Below are 19,318 nucleotides of genomic sequence, written 5' to 3'. Positions count from 1 at the left end.
TATATATATATATATATACTTACCTGTTTTATTTTTGTAAATTTAAGCACACACTTTTAAATATTGTAAACTGAAGAAAACTATCCAAAGGGTTTTAACTGAACAGGTTGAAACAATATTGGTCAGGCTATTCAAGTACCTGGCATTATAACTAGTACTTTTCCATTCCAAGTGTTATCAAGCATGTTTCTTTGCCTCCTCCTTCCTCTGTGCCTCTCACTCTTCCTCTCCCTCCCTCTCTTGCTTCTCCTCCCCAGTGCGTCCTCCTCTTCTTTCCCTCCTCCTCTTCTTTTTTTTATTGTACTTTAATTTATTGTGTCTCCTCCTCTTCTTTCTCTTCCTCCTTCTTTCTCTCCTTCTCCTCTTCTTATCTTTCTCCTCCTCCTTCTTTTTCCTCCTTCTTGGTCTCCTCCTCCTTCTCTTTGTTTTTCTTAGTGGCTCAATTCAGAGTAATATATGCTGTCTTTTAACTCGAAAGATAAATTATTTGCTGTCTTTATGTGCAGAAGAATATTAAATTGCTAATTTGATGAGCAGTGTTACTGTTTTCCAACTTTCAAACAAATTTCAATTTTCTATAGCTTGAAGAAGGGTCAGAAGCAGAGAGTAGGAACTCATTCAGATAATGTATCCTATGACTCATGGCAGAAATTTGCTCTAGGGACTGGGGCTCTCTAGACGAAAGGAGCTAAATAAATAGCATGAGATAAGAAAACAATGAAATTTAAACCCACAGAAGCTAGAAAGTCATAGGTACATTGCTTTAAAAATCATTTAGTTGTTCTCCAGTTTTATCACAATCATTGGGCTGGATGCTGGGATTCAAAGATGAGTGAGATGCTGATCTTGTCCTTATGGACTTGATGCCCTACTGAGGAGGAGAGACTATGAACAGATTATGATATATTGCAGTGAAGGCAATGATTGAGATCTGTAGAGTTATGGGAGCACAGAGTGGGACCACCTAACATGAATGGAGGAGTTAATGAAGGCTTTCTGGAGGAGATGACATTTAAGCTAAAACATAAGTGAAGAAAAATAGTTAGCCAGGAAAAAGACAAGGTTGAATTGGGGCCAGAGAGTCGCTCCAGGCAGAGGGGCAGCAAAAGCTAAGGCATCGGAATTTAGCCACACTTTTGTGTGCCTGAGGCCTACAAACAGGTTGATGCTCCAGAGCAGCAAGTTCATGACATGGAATGATGGAACTGAAGGCTAGAGGATGAGCCAGGGCCAGCGCCCCATGCTCACAGGGTTGTACTTTTGTAGCCTTTAAAGAACATCCTTATTTTTCTATATCTGTGTTGGGATCCCCAAGGTCACCACTATCATCAGAGATTTGCTAGAAGACTCACAGGGCTTAGCATATGGTTATATTCATGACTAAGATTTGTGATATCAATGTTCATAAGGGGAAAAGACACAGATGGACTCTGGAGGAATCTGTGTCCAGGCATTCATATCTCTCTCCCTCCATAAGAGATCACACAGAGTACTTTCTTTCTCCAGAACAAAAAACACAGCAATATTTGTGCAATGTTTATTTCCAGAAAAGTCCAGTAGACGCTCAGTGCCCAAGGGTTTTACTGGGGAGGGTGACATACGTACCTTCTGTCAGTCTAGACTTCTAGAAGGAAAGCAAGTGTTCAGCATAAGCCGTATTATTTGCACGAAGTTTCTAGTGTACAGTGAGCCACTTTTATTGGCTAACAGTTGACTGGGGATGCTCTGAGAGCTGTTTTCAGATGTCAGCCAAAGTCCAGTTTTCCAAGCAGGCCTTTCTAAGGACAGCAGTCTCAGGGGCTGCAATGTTAAATTTTTAAATATATAATTAGTATACAGAAACTATATATATATAACTTTTTAAAAGAATAACTTTAAAGGAAGACTTCTAAAAATCCAACTGTTTGATTAACTTCCAGTGAAGTGAGACTGTGAAACTTTACAATGATATAGATTAACTTTAGGGTATTTGGGAATTTTGTTTTGTCTTTGGCTTTAAAGCTACTGTGATAAGAAAAGAAGCTAAACTTGGGCTAGAGTTTTGTTCTCAGAGTTCAGAGTACAACAGTGAGTTGTTGGTGTGTCCTGCTGCCCAGATAACCATAATGCTTCAGACCAAACTTGGTCCTGAAGAGGACCTGAGTTGGTGACCATCTGAGTGGGATCCTCTGGGCTCTGGCCAGACTGGTTCTGTCAAGACACCATTCTCTCTAACTAAGGCATACAGGCATAAGCAGGAGTTAAGAGCTTTTTATGAAGCACTTGCATGATGTTTAACATTTAATTTCATCACATTGTGCAAGAAAAAACTAGCAAATCTTAGCCTGCTATTAAAACACATGGGAAACAGAGGCTAGGTTTGTCATTTCTTTATAACATAATTTTCTATGTTACTAATTCAGTACCTTAGAACTCAGTTATCTTTTCTGTGAAGCAAGTCCTTGAGCCTCCCTCTAATGAGATACATATTGCCTTCAAAATCACCATTTTTTTCACTTCAGAAAGTAAACCCCTTTGAGTGAGTCCTAGATATGATTCTATTTTAGATAATAGTACCAAGTATTACTAAACAATGAGAAAGGAAGAGAACATTTGTGGAGAGAAATGAATCAATTGACTAATGGTGCCATAGTCTACCTGTATTATATAAAATTAAAAATTAAAAGGGGATGAACCCTATATATTTTTCTTTAATGTATATGTTGCTCATAATTTTGTCTTTAGATTTACTGAATGATTTTTATAATAAAATGTATACATTAAAAAAACCTACACCTATGTTAGGGGCTCGCTGGCATTTTAAGTCGTTTACTTTCTGTGGCTGTTTTATTTACTGACTTCCTAACAGTTTTATATGTTTAATTCTTCTCCCTTTTCACTAGTCTGCTACAGTTGTTCTGAAATAGCAGTGGTTTATTTATATTAGTTTACAGAGCTGTTGCATGCAAGCCTATTGTTTTTGTCTTCTGTGTTCATGTGAATGAGCTGCATGCTGATGTGTGACTTCTGAACACCCTCATACACACCTTCTCTCTTTCTATATGAAGGCAAAAATACAAAAATTAAAAAAGGAGAAATATTTAAGTACATTGGCATAACTGATACAGTATAACAACTATATTTACACTTTATGTAGTATTGTTGGTTGGCTCAGTACATTAGAGGCGGCTCATGTAGCATTTACTTTATATTTTTAAACAGTGGATTCTTGTATGTTTGGATGGTACAGGATACATACATTGACTCTGCAGTATTCATATGTACCCATCTTATTCAAAAGGATGTTATTCTTCTACAGTTTACCATTCAAAGTCATGGTTTTCCTATTTGAACATGTTTTACTCATTCTAGAACACACAATCAAAGGAGAATTTTTAGAAATACTTTTCTACAATTCTGTCTATTTAGATTCAGCTACTAAAACCATTGTGCCCATATTGAGATGTTGAGCTATTGTTTATTACAGCCTATGGATTGCAGTCACCATTCAAACCGTGACATGGGGATAATGCTTATATTTTAAACATTTTTTTGTAGAAAATGTAGAGGATAGTACTGATGAGGATGCACCTTTAAACAGCCCAGGATCAGAAGGAAGGTAAGAAGGCCTTTAGAAACAATAGAGTTGACTTATTTACACATTTTAAATACTTTTATCTTGTTGTATCAAACAATTACCATAAAACAGAAATAATTTTCAATCTAATGGCCTAGTGAATAGCACTTAGAAACAGTAAATAGAAACCAAGTTACGCTTAACCATCATAAATTTTAAAATGAAAATATTGAAATATTTAAGGAATATAAATGAATTATTTTAAAATTAATTCATTTTGACTTTAAATGTTGTCTTTCTGTATTTCCCATAGGCATATAAATTTTTTGTAGTCGTTGATATAGAGGAGCTATAGTTTTCTATAATAATTTTCTATTTAATCTTGCTCTTAATTATTTATTTGCATATAGCACGCTGTCTTCAGATCTCATGAAGCTTTGTGGTGAAGTGAAACCTAAGAACAAGGTAAGGAGAACTAAAAGTATCAGGTAAACATGTTTTACACCATTATTTGTTATCACTATTTAACACATAGGTTCAGATTTGACTCTTAATAGATTAGCAAGAGGGCATGGTTTTACTAAAGCTCTTCTTTATTTAGTTTTTTTAATCATATTTCCCTTTAAGTGGTAACTGAAAAAATTTATATTAAAAAATTTCTCTGGCCAGAAATGGTGGCTCATGCCTGTAATTCCAGCACTTTGGGAGGCCGAGGCAGGTGATCACAAGGTCAGAAGATCGAGACCATCCTGGCTAACACGGCAAAAACCCATCTCTGCTAAAAATACAAAAAAAAAAAAAAATTATCTGGGCATGGTGGTAGGCACCTGTAATCCCAGCTACTCGGGAGGCTGAGGCAGGAGAATCTCTTGAACCCGGGAGGTGAAGCTTGCAGTGAACCGAGATCATGCAACTGCACTCCAGCCTGGGCGACAGAGCGAGACTCCGTCTCAAAAAAAAAAAAAAAACTTCTCGTTGGTGGAAATTGGGCTTTACTGTATTCTTATATTTTTCCCACTAGATAACACGATTATGGAGGGTGATTCTTAAGCTGCTGATTAACTAAATTCTAGACTCTGTAGTGGCATACAATATCAGTCATTTAGATTGGCAGGAGATTTTTTAAATTTTAGCATTCTAGTGTGTTCTTAAGTGTTTCTTATTTAACTGTGCCTTGAGGTGGTTTTAATAATAATCTAATCTGTAATTATTATGTGTTAAAAATTTATGAAGCTATGATGCATATTTGTAGGGTTTTAAAAATGATATAAATTATACATGCAGTTAAATGTGTGAGATAACTATGGTACATGTGGTAGCATTTGATAGTAGGTGATTTGACTATCAATCATACGATGTTTGAAAACAAAGAATTCTTGCAGTGCTTATTAAATATTGTTGAATGAATGGATTGAATCAGGACCTAAAATAATAATACTGTGCAATGGATAGTATATATTTAAGGCCCACAGTGGTTAATCAGGTAATGCAAATGACTAATTTAGCTGGATATACAACGAACGGTTCATCATTATGATTACCTGGAGAGTACATGCTCCATCTAAAAGGAAAGAGCCACCATCAAGTTTTGCTCATTTTTGCTGTGTGGGAATATGGGCCTAAGGCTACCAGATCCTTTGTTTTTTCAAGAGAATTCTTAAATACAGATTTTAACATAGATTTCGCAGATTATTAAAACACTGGTCAAGCCAATCAAAAAACATCTCCAGGCTCTTACACATGGTCTTTGAGCTATTGGCTTGGCAACATGTGGTTTGTGTTTTATTATTCTAAGTGTCTAAACAGAAGTTACCAAAACTCAAATAAAACATTCTGCTATGGTTTGGATCTAGTCCTAAGCAAAGGAGAGAATCTCTTAAGATAAATTTTATCTTTCAGGCCCTGAGAAAGCCTATTTAGTTATGCCACTGTGGGACATTAGAGAGAAATGTGAAGTGGTGGCCTAAAGGTCATCTCCTGAAAGAACCACCTGGGTTAAGAATTCCCAAGAAAAATTTCATCTCTGCTCTAGGTTCTTGGCTGTGGAGAGAATTAAGAGTATAAAAAATGGCTACAGGGCTTTCTCTTTTAAAACATTTTCTGAAGTGCTACCTGCTACTCTGTTTGAACTGCTAAGATGCCTGAAAAGGATCTCGTATCATTTCTTTTTTCTTTTCTTTTTCTTTTTTTTTTTTTTTTTTTTGAGACAGAGTCTCGCTGTATCGCCCAGGCTGGAGTGCAATGGCATGATCTCGGCTCACTGCAACCTCCGCCTTCTGGGTTCACGCCATTCTCCTGCCTCAGCCTCCCGAGTAGCTGGAACTACAGGCGACCGCCACCATGCCCCAGCTAATTTTTTTGTATTTTTGGTAGAGACGGGGTTTCACCATGTTAGCCAGGATGGTCTCAATCTCCTGACCTCGTGATCCACCTGCCTCAGCCTCCCAAAGTGCTGGGATTACAGGTGTGAGCCACCGCACCCTGCTGGATCTCATATCATTTCTTTTTCATTTATTGAAAAAAATGAAGTTGATTATATATTTTAAATTTGTGTGTACCAGCACTGTGTTAAGAGCTGGGGCTATACAGCTGAAAAAACAGGTTTGCTCCTTTCTGGAGGCTTATAATCTGGTAAACCACTCGATTATCTGTTAGTACTTTAGTGACATCAACAACTAACTGAGCAATAACCGGATAGTCACTTGGTTGTCAAGAGTAAGGAAAGGAATGCTTATAGTGAGTTTAGATTCTAGGAAAATAACCTTTACTTGCCTCAGCAGGCTGCCCAAAGCTGATACTAGCTGGTGTTGTCCAGTGGGCAAATTAAACATATATTTAAGGCATCATGGGAAGAGGCTTACAATAATTGAAAAAAAATTGTATTAGAAAAAGAAAGCATGGGAAAAACCAGGATTTAGTTGAGCTTCCCTGCAATTATCTTTTGGTTTAATGTCTTTCTTCTTCTTCTTCTTCTTTTTTTTTTTTTTTTAATTATATGTTGAGGGAGCTGGCCGCAAGTGGCAGGAGAGCACAGTAATGTTGGAGGCAGACAGCCTGGCTTTGAATCTGGCTTTGCCACTTACTAGCTGTATCACCTTGGCCAAATTACTTAGCTTTTTTGCCTCAGTTTCCTCAACTGGGAATTGAGATAATGATATTACCTATCTCCTGCTAATATAATAATGTGTTTGGAACAGTGCCTGGCATATAAGTACAATACAAATGTTGGCTATTATTTTGGCCTCTAAAGGTTTTATCTAGCTATAGCTCTGGCTTGTCACTATCTCACATGCTATGTTTGGCACACCTTCTAGGAAAAGACACGCTAAATGTTTTACGTATTTCAAACTCATATAAATCTCTGTTCTCTAATCAGCTCCTGATTGCTTTTCCTTCCATTCTTTGACTAGGCCCGAAGGAGAACCACCACTCAGATGGAATTGCTGTATGCAGATAGCAGTGAACTAGCTTCAGACACTAGCACAGGAGATGCCTCATTGCCTGGCCCTCTCACACCTGTTGCAGAAGGGCAAGAGATTGGAATGAATACAGAGACAAGTGGTACTTCTGCTAGGGAAAAAGAGCTCTCTCCCCCACCTGGCTTACCTTCTAAGATAGGCAGCATGTAAGTTTGGCCCAGCTACACTAACTTCTTTTCTTTTGGCTTTTAAAAAAAAAGTATGCATGTTGCTAATTTCTTATTTCTATTATTTAAAATTTATATAAATTTGATCTCTGGTTTTCGAAATAATTTGTTAGGTGTTGTCTCCCCTAAGGTATTGGAGAGTTGAAATAATTTAAGATGAGATGTCCTTTGTTGAATTGCTTTGTCTTGTCTCCTAGTTTTAGGATCATTCTTAAGGGTTATAATTTTTATAAAGGCTGACTTATGAATTACAGAAAATACTTATATAGAAATACCTAAATTAAAGTTATACCTATAAAACCATTATATAACTATTATGTATAAACAGAAAGTTTAGACGCTTAAATTTGCTCTAAATTACCTATGTCCTAGTTTTAAGAGTCCTGTCAGGATAGTAAATGTTTGCTGACTCTTTTAAAGAAAAAAGAAAATACCAATTACAAGTTTAATACATTTTGAGCTTTCCTAATTTTTTACCTTGAAGCATATTGCATATTCTGGGATGAGTGTATGCCCCAAAAATATTTTTATTGGTATTATTAAAGATTTGAAGGAGGAAATATTCTCTTTCCTATGATAATCCGAACAAAAAACCTTCTATTCAAAATAACTCTTGCATAGACTATTTTTAATTATTATCTTGAGGACAAAGAAAGATTTTCCCACATAGTCCTGTGTGTGTATGCGTATGTGTGTGTGTTTACATATGTGTACCATGTGTGCTTGTGTGTGTTTTGCTAGTTATATTAATATTAGATTAGTCATTCACTGGTAAAGATTTTTAACACTATTTTTCAAACTAATCCTCACATGTGGTCTAGCAGATAATTTATGGAATGAATACATCTCTGCACTGAGGAATATTGCCCCCCCAAAAGTGGCACACACTATATGATCTGTAAATAATACAAAATAACAAACTTTCCAACCTTGAATAGCCATTTTTCATAATATTTTTCATTTTATGAGGATATTTCCATTGTTTTCCATTCAGTAATCCCATCTGCTACCTTTTGTTCCAGAATTAATTTTAATGATGACAGAACTTTCTTGCATGTGCTTGAGGTGGCCTATGTAATTAACTGTTGGATCTGCTGTTAGAGATTGCTAACCAGAATAGTTTATGGCTTCATTGCTTTTGTGATAAGATGAGAATAGAAGAAATGCTTTTGGTGAAGGTAGTGATAGAGAACTGAGGTCAGATTTTAGGAACTAGCATGTGTTAGGTATTTAGTCTGTCAGATGAGTGAGACTTTTGGAACTTCAAGACTAAATCTATGGCCTGGAATCCAGATTCAGGTAATCTCTTCTATTTGTCTTTTTACATTTTAAAAATGTATCCTTATGACAGGTTGTAAAAAATATCTTTTGGGCTCTGCCTCTAAATAACTTACTTTAAAGTTTTCATAAATTCACATGCTTATACTCATATATTTGTAATTCTTTATACATTGTGAGAGTTTGGTCACTCACTTGGTGCAGTAACTCTTATAAGCCATTACTGCATAACTTTTACTCAAGTGATCCTTATAATTTAAATGATGCAGGATTGCTAAAATGTGATTTCCTGATTAGAAAAATCAAGCACACAAAATTTAATTACATTTAGTTTTCACTTTTAAATAGGAATCATGCAAACCCATTCTGGAAGTCTTGCTGTCTAATTCCTTAGTGGCTTTTTTTCCCCAGACTTTTTTTTTTTTTTTTTTTTTTTGGCAGTCTTGCTCTGTTGCCCAGACTGGAGTACAGTGATGTGATCTTGGCTCACTGCAGTCTCTGCCTCCTGGCTTCAAGCAATTATCCTGCCTCAGCCTCCCAAGTAGCTGGGATTACAGGTGCCCACCACCACACTCAGCTAATTTTGGTATTTTTAGTAGAGACAGAGTTTCACCATGTTGTCCAGGCTGGTTTTGAACTCATGACCTCAAGTGATCCACCCACCTCAGCCTCCCAAAGTGTTGGGATTACAGGTGTGAGCCACCATGCCTGGCCCAGACTTTTTTTTTCAGTTAAAATTAATTACCACCATATACAAAAATTATTTTCTTGAATTTTTAATTACAAGCAGACATTTGGCATTTAAAATATTTAAGGCAAGAATACTTTTATTACTAAAATATACATAGATACAAATTAAATACTAGCTAAGTAAAATAATTATGTATTTTTGTGTGTGTATGATTACCTATAGAACTATTTTGTGATTGTGTCTCAATATTAATTAATTAAATCTCATTGTTTCTCATATTCTGATATTCTAATATTTTTGTTCTTACAAAACTGTAAAGATAATTTTTCTTCATCTGAAATAAAATTAAATGAAATTAAAACACATCTAAAATATTTGTTATAGCTATTTGGCAGTATATCATTGATATTTATATTCAAAGATAATAAGTTGTTACATATTTAATAACAACACCAATTTAAAAATTATAGTTGCTGAGCTTCCATCAACTAAAAATAACTCATGTAATATTTTCGTATGTTAGTTTTATTTTTTGTTCTCAAGTAATAATCTTTCTCAAGTTCCAGTTATTAACCTATTACAAATTTTAGATTGACTATCTACCAAAGTTGTATGTGCAAATTTAGAAATAGGTAATTAAAGAATCTTCTTTTACTTAGTTCCAGGCAGTCATCTCTATCAGAAAAAAAAATTCCAGAGCCTTCTCCTGTAACAAGGAGAAAGGCATATGAGAAAGCAGAAAAATCAAAGGCCAAGGAACAAAAGCAGTAAGTGACTAATGTTTTTTACCTGCTAGACTGTATTAAATGCCTGCTGCACTTAGATGCTAAAGACAATCATGAAATTATTTTCCAGATTTAGGCTGGCGCTGTGGTTATGACTATTTGACTAATCAAGACAGTCGAGTCAGCTTTTGGCTTGGCTCAGTGGTCTAATATTCTTGGTTATACACATACCTGTAAAAATATTTGAGCACTTGTCCCTGATCATGTCCACTTACTTGCTTGCCAGTTATTTGTGTATATCATTTTAAGAGTTAATATATACTTGAGGTAAGGCTTATTAAGTCTAGATTTCAGATAGTCTTCTATTAATAGAAAAATTTAGAATTAATTTTGACCGTCATTGCAATGTCAGCTAAAACTGATCTTGACCCTACCTCTTTAGAGTGGCTGACAGAAAAACTAATATTTATCATAGGGTGTGTTGTTGTGCCATTTTCTTGTTGCTCTCTCGTGTTTACATTGTTGGTATTATCCTCAGTGTTTCTTCTGTGTGTTTTGTGAGGGTTAGTTTACTTAGCGATACATAATATAATCTGATTATCCACTTAACTGGGCATTTACAAATTGCAACAAGACAGCATGCAGAAGTTGATTGGATTAGAACCACTGTTAACCCCTGCCACCTCTCCCTCAGTTTACCTGTTCTGCATGTGACAGGCAGGTCTTAGACATGTCCTTGAAAGCATTTATGCGACTTTACATTTAAATATTAGTGAAGTGAATTACTTTAATTTCTTTGACATAAAAATTAATGTGAATATATTTAAAAAGAAGTGTTCATTTATTTTCCGTGCCTAAATGGACAATTCTATACCATCCACTACCCTGTGCCAAGATGCACACTCTCTTTTGTGACCATGGGTTTAGCTGACTTGAATGTCATAGAAATTATCCTTCTTTTTTTTTTTTTTTTGAGACAGAGTCTCACTCTGTTGCCCAGGCTGGAGTGCAGTGACGCGATCTCGGCTCACTGCAAACTCTGCCTCCCGGGTTCACGCGATTCTCCTGCCTCAGCCTCCCAAGTAGCTGGGACTACGGGCACCCGCCACCACGCCCGGCTAATTTTTTTGTATTTTTAGTAGAGATGGGGTTTCACCATGTTAGCCAGGATGGTCTCGATCTCCTGACCTCATGATCTGCCCCCCTCGGCCTCTCAAAGTTCTGGGATTACAGTCATGAGCCACCGTGCCCGGCCGAAATTATCCTTCTTATCACCCTTGCTTCCTGTACTTAAAGATGTAGTTTGCCTGTTTCTACTGAATTAAATCTCTCAAGAATAATGGGAAATGGGGATGGAGCACATAAATGATTTAAAAATAGATGAATGAATCAACTGAATAAGCAAACTTCTCGTAGGCTCTCTGGGTCTCTTTCCTCATCTGTAAAGTGAGCAACTTTCTCTTGATTCTAAAATTGTATAATTTTAAATGTGGCTTGCTTTATTTTTATACTGACTTCTGATTTCAGCAGACAGAATCTTCTCTTTAGTGCCATCTTGTGGCCAATGTAACAAAATCCAGTGAAAAGAAATTTTAAAAATTGTTCAGAATGCATTTTATCTTACAAAAAAGGAAGAGAGAAAGGAAAGGAGTTCTCTAATAAAAAGCTTTTTTTTTTTTGAAGAGCATGTTTCTTGTAACTTTTCTAACAAATCATAACCAATTAAAGCCACCTACTTAATGTTCTTTTTTTCTTGTAGCTCAGATTCTGGAACTTCAGAGGCTAGTCTTTCACCTCCTTCTTCCCCACCAAGCCGGCCCCGTAATGAACTGAATGTTTTTAATCGTCTTACTGTTTCTCAGGGAAACACATCAGTTCAGCAGGATAAGTAAGTCATTATGGAAAAGAGTCCCAATTATTTATATAATATTCTCAACCTGTCAGTACAGTCTGTAGAAAACATGTAGTCATCTCTGTGTAGGAGATGGAGCCTGACTTGTGAACTCTTGCCATATTTTATGCATCTTTCCAATGGGAAAGGAACCATGCAGCCAAAATTAGAGAAAATTATTTTCCTGCTGAACATTATTCCCTGTTGTAGATTTGTATTGCTATGCCTTCAGCACTTGTCTTGCCTTTTCTTTTACAAGTAAATTAGAACTGAAAAATCTTTGAGACCACTTGATGTTTAAATTTTTGGAGATTCTTCAGCTTCTGTGAGCCCACAAAAGCCTCTAATTTAGATAGCCTGAGTTGGAAAGAGGCAAATTACTTTACTTCTGGGGGATATAACAGTTTACAAAGACCACTGTTACATGTGCAACACGTTATTGTCCTCTGATTGTTCTAGACAAGTTCAACACAAAATTTCAATAATTGTGTTCGTGGAATAAAAAATCACCTTTACGGATGGAGAGAGTAGGACTGGGAGTGGGTTGCAGGGGTAGAGAAGTTGGAGGGATGTGGAAAATGTAAATGTCATCAAATTTGAAATGACAGAGTATCCACACATTGAACCAGAATCTCTCTTGCAAGAATGCCACACTAACAATACTGCCATAAGGTATTTATTAGCTCTGACTTGTCTGCTTGGACTTGGAATGATAATGATTGTTTTCTGCTATTGCCATCCTGTATATATCAATAATCTCTAAAATTTATAGGATGCCATTTAGGATCTGTCTGTCTGGCATGTTTAGATCATGTTAAATGGCTCTATAAACTTAGAGAATCATACCATAATTTTTAAAGAATTATAAATATACTTAATTTATGGATAATTCTTTTATTTATGGATCCTTCATTAGATTCTAATGTGGTTTAATTAGTAGAAGATATGTTCTTTAAATTGATATAGGTAGGTAAATATTTTCGTGTGTTATTAAACAAAATACTCTTTAACATTGTCAAATTATTTCTGTCATTAATTGAGAAAAGTTGAACATTAGGAATACTTTTGGGAAGTCAAGTTTCACTAGGTATACGAAGAGTTGCTAAATTTGTGTCTACCTTGCCTTCACAGTCAGAACATTTTCTGTCAATCTTTTGATAATCTTGACAACCTAATCACAGTTCCATATTTTTTACTGAAATACTTTATGAGCTACCAATAATTTGACTCTGTTATCATCTCTATAAACTAAAATGTAGAATAACTGACTGCTCTACTCTTTCAAAAACTTGCCTACCCCTTTACATTACTTTCTCTGGTGCTCCTTTTTGAAGCTACCATATCCCACTAGCAAGACGTAGATCCCGCACATTGTTTCTCGTTACATTCTATGCCAACACTCACCATATCCTCATTCTCCTCTAGCCTGGTGTACAATCTAAATAGATTTTCATAATAACCAGACTCACTGCAGTCTTGGAGGCCTCAAGGTTGGGCTAACAGGAGTGACTTGTCTATTTTAAAAGCCCACTAAATTACCCCAGCTATTACTAAGATGCTCCCTAGTCAAAAGAACTCTGTTTTTGAGATAAGTTAAAGCCAAAAGTTATTAAATTTTGAGCGACTTGCTTTCCATGCCAAAACACAATCTATTTGTGTAACTTCAACGTTAGAGTCTATATCTAAAGTAATAATTATCAAGGTGAATAACATTGATCAACAGTTACTGAAATGGGAAAATTTTTCCAGGACTAGTCAAATTAAATGGAGCAAACCTTAAAGTGCTATATCTCTTGTACTTGATACTGTTCTCCAAGGCCTAAATTTTAGAAGTGAGGATAGATTTTGTATATCAGTATTAGAAAATTTTAGCCCCCAAAGTCTTGCTAGAAGACATAAATATCAAACTTTTTATGTGACTTAGCTATACTTTAAACATGCTAATATCCAGTGCAAGTAGAAAAAGCAGGGCACTATGAAGGAAATGTTTGCTATATATCTGTTATTCATGCTGTTGATTTTGAGTCCAAAGTCAGTGTCCTTACCTGTTGACATCTGTATTCTTTCTCTCATAATTCTAACTCTTTCACTATAGGTCTGATGAAAGTGACTCCTCTCTCTCGGAGGTACACAGGTACTTTCTTTCCTCCCTTTCCTACATTCTGGAATTTCATTGATGTTCTAAAGTGCCTTCCTAGAAATTCTAAGCAAGTCTCATTTTTCTTGCATGCATCACTTGTTGTAAATCATATAAATGCACTAATATTTCTAAACATGATAATTTTAATACCTTTTTGTGATCATTCCTTTTAGATAAAGTAATGTTTTTTTTTGTATAATCGTTTAAAAATTGTGATACCTGTTTTCTGTCTGTAATCTGAATCTTTTCTTTAAAAGAAATCAAGGTTTATGAATATTAATGTCAAGAAGTTTTCTTATTCTCAACAATTAGGTATTTCTAATGCCTCAAAGTGTGTGAGGTAGAGAAGGTGTTTTTTTCTTGTTGGTTTAGCAATTTTAAGTAAAAAGATTATATGATTAAAAATAAAAATATGCTAGAGAAAAAAAGCATACTATTATACCAAAAATTAAAAAGAATAAGAAATAAACACTAAGGAAGCATTTTTTAAAATGAATATTTTTAAGAATAGGTGCAGCTTTAAAAATAACTGTAATTTTTTTTCATTTTATGGATTTTTCTGGGGGTCCTTAACTTCTCTTTCTCTTTCTGTCTGTCTCATTCCCTTTCACCATTATCATTTTATGTCCTCCCTCTTTGCACTTGTTTTCCTTGTTTTATGGCCATTTTGCTGATCATCAGCAGATCCTCCAGAAGGTAGGCAGGGGAAGGGAGAGGAAATTAATTTCATTTCCAGTATCAAAAGACCTTACAGGTTTGCATGGAACAAAAATAAGTGTTTTTTTTTTTCTCCTTCGTATCAAGTCTGTTGTACAAATTTGCCATATTTAACCTTAAACTTGTTTAAAGTTGATTTTATATTTCAAAATGTGAATAGATTAATTCAAATAGAGAAATACCATGGCTATATGTTTCTAATATCTGTAAGTTTCTATTATCTTTGGTAGTTTATATAAAATATTGATCCTAATATTCTGAATATTTAAGAATATTTTAAAGTATCTAATAAAATACTATGTTTAATACTGAGATTTTTTTTTCCTCAAAAGACTGAATAACCAATGATATGAAAACACATAAGAATGAAAAAAAGGCATCCTGATCTCCTGGAAATAACTGTGCCATACATAAGTCACTGGGGCAAATATTTACTGAGTATTTTATGATACTATAACCTTTGACATGACAGAATTGTGTTGAATGTTACATCATTAGGGAAACATTTATTAGATTCTTAGGATAAAGCTTGTAATCTGAAGGAAAGAAACCTTTGGAGACACAGTATTACATCTGAGGGTACTGTTTAGCTTTTTTCTTAAGAAGATTTGTTATTAAATGCACATTGAAAATAGCTCTTAGGCTGTTAACATGAATCGTTTTCTTACAATCAGCTTTTTGATCTATACATACATATATATTTTCTGTTTGAGAATTAACAGTAGCAACCTACTATTCTTTAGAATCATACCTTTTCAATATTTGAAGCAATATGTGTAAATTTGATGGCTTCAGTTCATATCTATGAACCTTAAGGCATCAAAATTTCCAAATGTCAGATTCAGACTTTTGAGTGGGTTTTGCTCCGATTTCAATTTTAATGTGGTTAAATTGTTAGATTACAAATTACTGAGCATTAGTTTCAGTAATCTCAAATTGACACATGTATGCAAATCATGGCATCAGATTTCATAATTATATATCCAGAAATAATAATTCCTTATATCATTTATAGGGATAAGAAACTCCTATCACTCTTGTGATCATTATAACCAGACCCTAAAAATAAATGTTTTTTTCTTCCCAACTCTAAATTTACCTCCTTTAAATTTCCATTCGTTAGTCTTCATCAGCCCTTTTTTCCCTTACCAGAATTAATTTTATATATCTTTTTGTTTATATATGACAGCGCTTCAAATATTCAGCCCTTTTAAATTATGCTGTTGTATCCTCTCTCCAGTAAATGTTCTTTTATCAGCTCAATAGTTTCATCATCTGTTCCTTATGTAATATAGTCTACAGATCCTTCATTCTGCTTCTACTGTTTTGTAAAGACTCCAATTTTTCAATGTTCTTCTTATAATGGGACATCTAAAACTACACCTCATTCCATATATGGCCTACATAGAATGCAGTAAGTCTATCGCTGTCTTTCTCCTGAAATATTTATTTCTATTAAACAAATCATTGATAGTGAGTAGGCATATAAAATAAATGAATTTTGTTTCAGTGATTTTTTTCAGGCAATATAATGTCCAGTTCTTTAATATATCCATTTAATAAGCATGCCACTTCTCCCTAGGGCTAGGTAAAGATTGACTAGATACTAAAGATCTTCCAGATCAGCAGTGACCTTGACTTGTTAGGTGTGACTCTTCAACTACCTGTGGAAATACTTTAATAGTTCCATACTTATTCATATTGTCCACAAGAATATCATTTAAAAGTCTTATTGTATGGGCTTTATTAGAGTCAACATATATTGTGAATATGACATTCCTTTAAATTGGTATCTGTTAACCCTACAAAAAACTTTCCCCATGAGATTGATGAGCCCATGTTATCTTTTGTTGGTGAACATTTATTTTTAAGTGGATAATGATTTGCTTAATGTATTCCTCTTTGAGACTCAACAAGAAGTTGAGTTTCTGAATTCCACGTTTTTCCTGCTTTTTGGAAGATCAGGTCTACATATTTTGTCTCTTTTTTTGATCTTTTTGATTTCTTAGAGTACTGACAAGGATTTTGACTACACAATGGCATATACTTTCAAAACCCTATGATAGAATGATTTAAAAACAGAAATACTTGAATTTATTGAATAAATCTCCATTGTCAGCTCTAACTTATCTTGGGCTCACGTTTCTTAATCATTTCTGCCCTCTTGCATCTTGAAGATTATTCTCTTTAATTAAGAAGATGGAAACAAAACAGTTTTCCTTTATCCCTATATTTGTCCTAATATTATGACATTTGTCTTACATAATGGACATAATTCAACATAATTTGAAGCATATAATGCTTTGAGCGAAGGTACATTTGACTGTTTGTCATGTCTTAATTCATTATCATCTTTAGCCTCCCCAACACCATTATTTTAATTCAGACCCTCTCTTAAACTCCTTTGGGAGAGGGACAATGTTTTGATAATCTCTATATTTCCATAGTACATAGCCCAGTGCCATAAAGCAGAAACTACAAAAATATCAAATTTATGAGAAAGCTCCCTAAAGAGCTTCCTTGTTTTTAATTTTTTTATTTTAAATTTTTGCAGGTACATAGTAGTTGTATATTTATGGAGTACATGAGATGTTTGGATACAGACATGCAATGCACAATAATCATATCATGGAGAATGGGGTAGTCATCCCCTCAAGCAATTATCCTTTGTGTTGCAAACAATCCAATTACACTCTTTTAGTAGTTTTAAAATGTACAATTATTATCAACTATAGACATCCTGTTGGGCTATCAAATAGTAGGTCTTACTTTATTCTTTCTATTATTTTTGTACCCATTAAACATCCCCACCTCTCCCAACCCCCACTACCCTACCCAGCCTCTGGTAACCATCCTTCTACTCTCTATGTCCATGAGTTCAATTGTTTGATTTTTAGATCCCATAAATAAGTGAGAATATCCAATGTTTCTCTTTCTGTGCCTGGCTTATTTTACTTAACATAATGATCTCCAGTTCTGTCTATGCTGTTGCAAATGATATGATCTCATTCTTTCTTATGGCTAAATAGTACTCCATTGTGTGTATGTACATTTTCTTTATCCATTCACTGTTAAATTCTCATTCTTTTAAAGTTTTCTTTGAGATTGTGAGTTCTTTAAGTTGTTGATCTTTTTAACCCATTGTCCCTTTAGAATTTCTGTTCATTCAATTATTCCTATCTTCAATTTTTGTTTGAAACCTGCTTTCTTAGTATTTTAGGTGGCATATATGTTACACTTTCTCCAGCATGTTCCTTTACACCCCAGCTTGACGTAGAATTATGTCTTCCTGTTATTTGTCATTTCTGCTTCTTCCTTATTTGTCAGAATTCAGTACACTCAAATAATTCCCATTGTGGCTTCATTAAACCTTGGAGAGATGAAATTATTAATGAGAAAATCTAGATGTATTATATAGTCTTTGCTCTTTGCAGAATGCAGCTGTTAGCAGATGCCTGATTAGTTGATATACTCCATCACTATTATTATTTCACACTTTGTCCTTTTGCTTAAGAGAGCAGTCTGAATTTTGTTACTAATTACTTACAAAGACTTCTTAAAGTTAGGGAAAAAAAAACAAAACTAGTCTCATGATATAGTCTCATGATACTGAAGCGAGTCTTGGTTTGTTTGTTTTTTCCCCACCTTAGAGGCATAATCAACCCATTTCCTGCTTCAAAAGGAATCAGAGCTTTTCCACTTCAGTGTATTCACATAGCTGAAGGGCATACAAAAGCTGTGCTCTGTGTGGATTCTACTGATGATCTCCTCTTCACTGGATCAAAAGGTGCTAGTAGTTATCTAATGCAGATATTTAATAGCTTTTTTTAAAAAAAATTACATTTTTAACATGCTCTAAAAAACTGTCAAACTATTTAAGGCCAGAAAGAATCGGATAATCTGGTTCAACCCCTGAATGTAAAATATATAAAATTATTGCATAGTTGAGCAGCAAGTAAAACTTCTGTTGATGTTTTGTGAATACAGTGGTGACAGAATACATCTCTCTACAGTATTTGGGCATGTACTGCATGTAGGGTCCTGAATTTTGAAATGCAGGTTATATAAAAATCTATAAAAGGCTATTTAAATATACAATATGGGAAAGAGATAAGATGCGTAGCAACCACTATTTCTGCAACACTTACTACATATCAGGGGCTATGCTAGGCAGTATACTGGTATATCTCACCTAATTCTCACAACAATCTCAAGGAGATACATGTTGCATCCTCATTTTGTAAACAAAGAAACTCAGGATTCAAGTGAATAAATACTTTTCTCAGGTAAATTTAGCTAGTAAGCGGAAGAACCAAGATTAGAAACCTAGGTATACCCTTCTCCAATCCTGCACTCTTAACCCCTTTGGTACAATTGCAAGTAACTGGAAACCAGCTATAAATGCTTTGAAGAGTTATAGACTAAGAGTTTTGGGGTTCTGGAAAAGGGAGGAATTATGCTCAGCTATGAGAAACAAGGAAGGCTTTGAGAAGGAGTCATTTAGGATGTACCTTATAGGACGGTTTGGATATTTACAGGTAGGAAGGAATAATCGAGATTACAGAATAACATAAGCAGAGACATGAAGATAAACGTGGAGCATGTTTGGAAACTAATTCTAGTTGGGTTGAAAATGGAATATGTATAAGAGAAGTGCTGATCGTTGAGGCTAGA

General features: G+C 34.8%; 1 protein-coding gene and 1 long non-coding RNA gene across 16 annotated transcripts in view; one reads left to right on the top strand and one right to left on the bottom strand.

Moving 5' to 3' along the window:
- Positions 1 to 19,318, top strand: part of KIF21A (kinesin family member 21A) — a 155,356-nt gene that overhangs the window by 119,279 nt on the left and 16,759 nt on the right. For 4 of the 15 annotated variants that reach the window (XM_063620137.1, XM_055247054.2, XM_055247053.2 and 1 more), the window contains 8 exons: positions 3,538 to 3,598; positions 3,967 to 4,021; positions 6,967 to 7,181; positions 9,831 to 9,938; positions 11,656 to 11,784; positions 13,883 to 13,921; positions 14,609 to 14,623; positions 18,295 to 18,431. In XM_063620137.1, the coding sequence (XP_063476207.1) occupies positions 3,538 to 3,598; positions 3,967 to 4,021; positions 6,967 to 7,181; positions 9,831 to 9,938; positions 11,656 to 11,784; positions 13,883 to 13,921; positions 14,609 to 14,623; positions 18,295 to 18,431 (759 nt within the window). The remainder of the gene's footprint in view (positions 1 to 3,537; positions 3,599 to 3,966; positions 4,022 to 6,966; positions 7,182 to 9,830; positions 9,939 to 11,655; positions 11,785 to 13,882; positions 13,922 to 14,608; positions 14,624 to 18,294; positions 18,432 to 19,318) is intronic. The other 11 variants (XM_063620142.1, XM_055247058.2, XM_063620141.1 and 8 more) reach the window with 4 other exon arrangements.
- LOC129465251 (uncharacterized) lies at positions 1,530 to 18,363 on the bottom strand. The gene is made up of 3 exons (XR_008651921.2): positions 18,290 to 18,363; positions 13,833 to 13,928; positions 1,530 to 1,800 (listed from the first exon to the last, which is right to left on the bottom strand). It is a non-coding gene; the product is annotated as an uncharacterized lncRNA (long non-coding RNA).

The sequence above is a fragment of the Symphalangus syndactylus genome, chromosome 17 (genome assembly GCF_028878055.3).
Source record: "Symphalangus syndactylus isolate Jambi chromosome 17, NHGRI_mSymSyn1-v2.1_pri, whole genome shotgun sequence".
Lineage (NCBI taxonomy): Eukaryota > Metazoa > Chordata > Mammalia > Primates > Hylobatidae > Symphalangus > Symphalangus syndactylus.
Note: the sequence above shows the minus strand (reverse complement) of the source record. Positions and strands in the feature narration are given on the sequence as shown.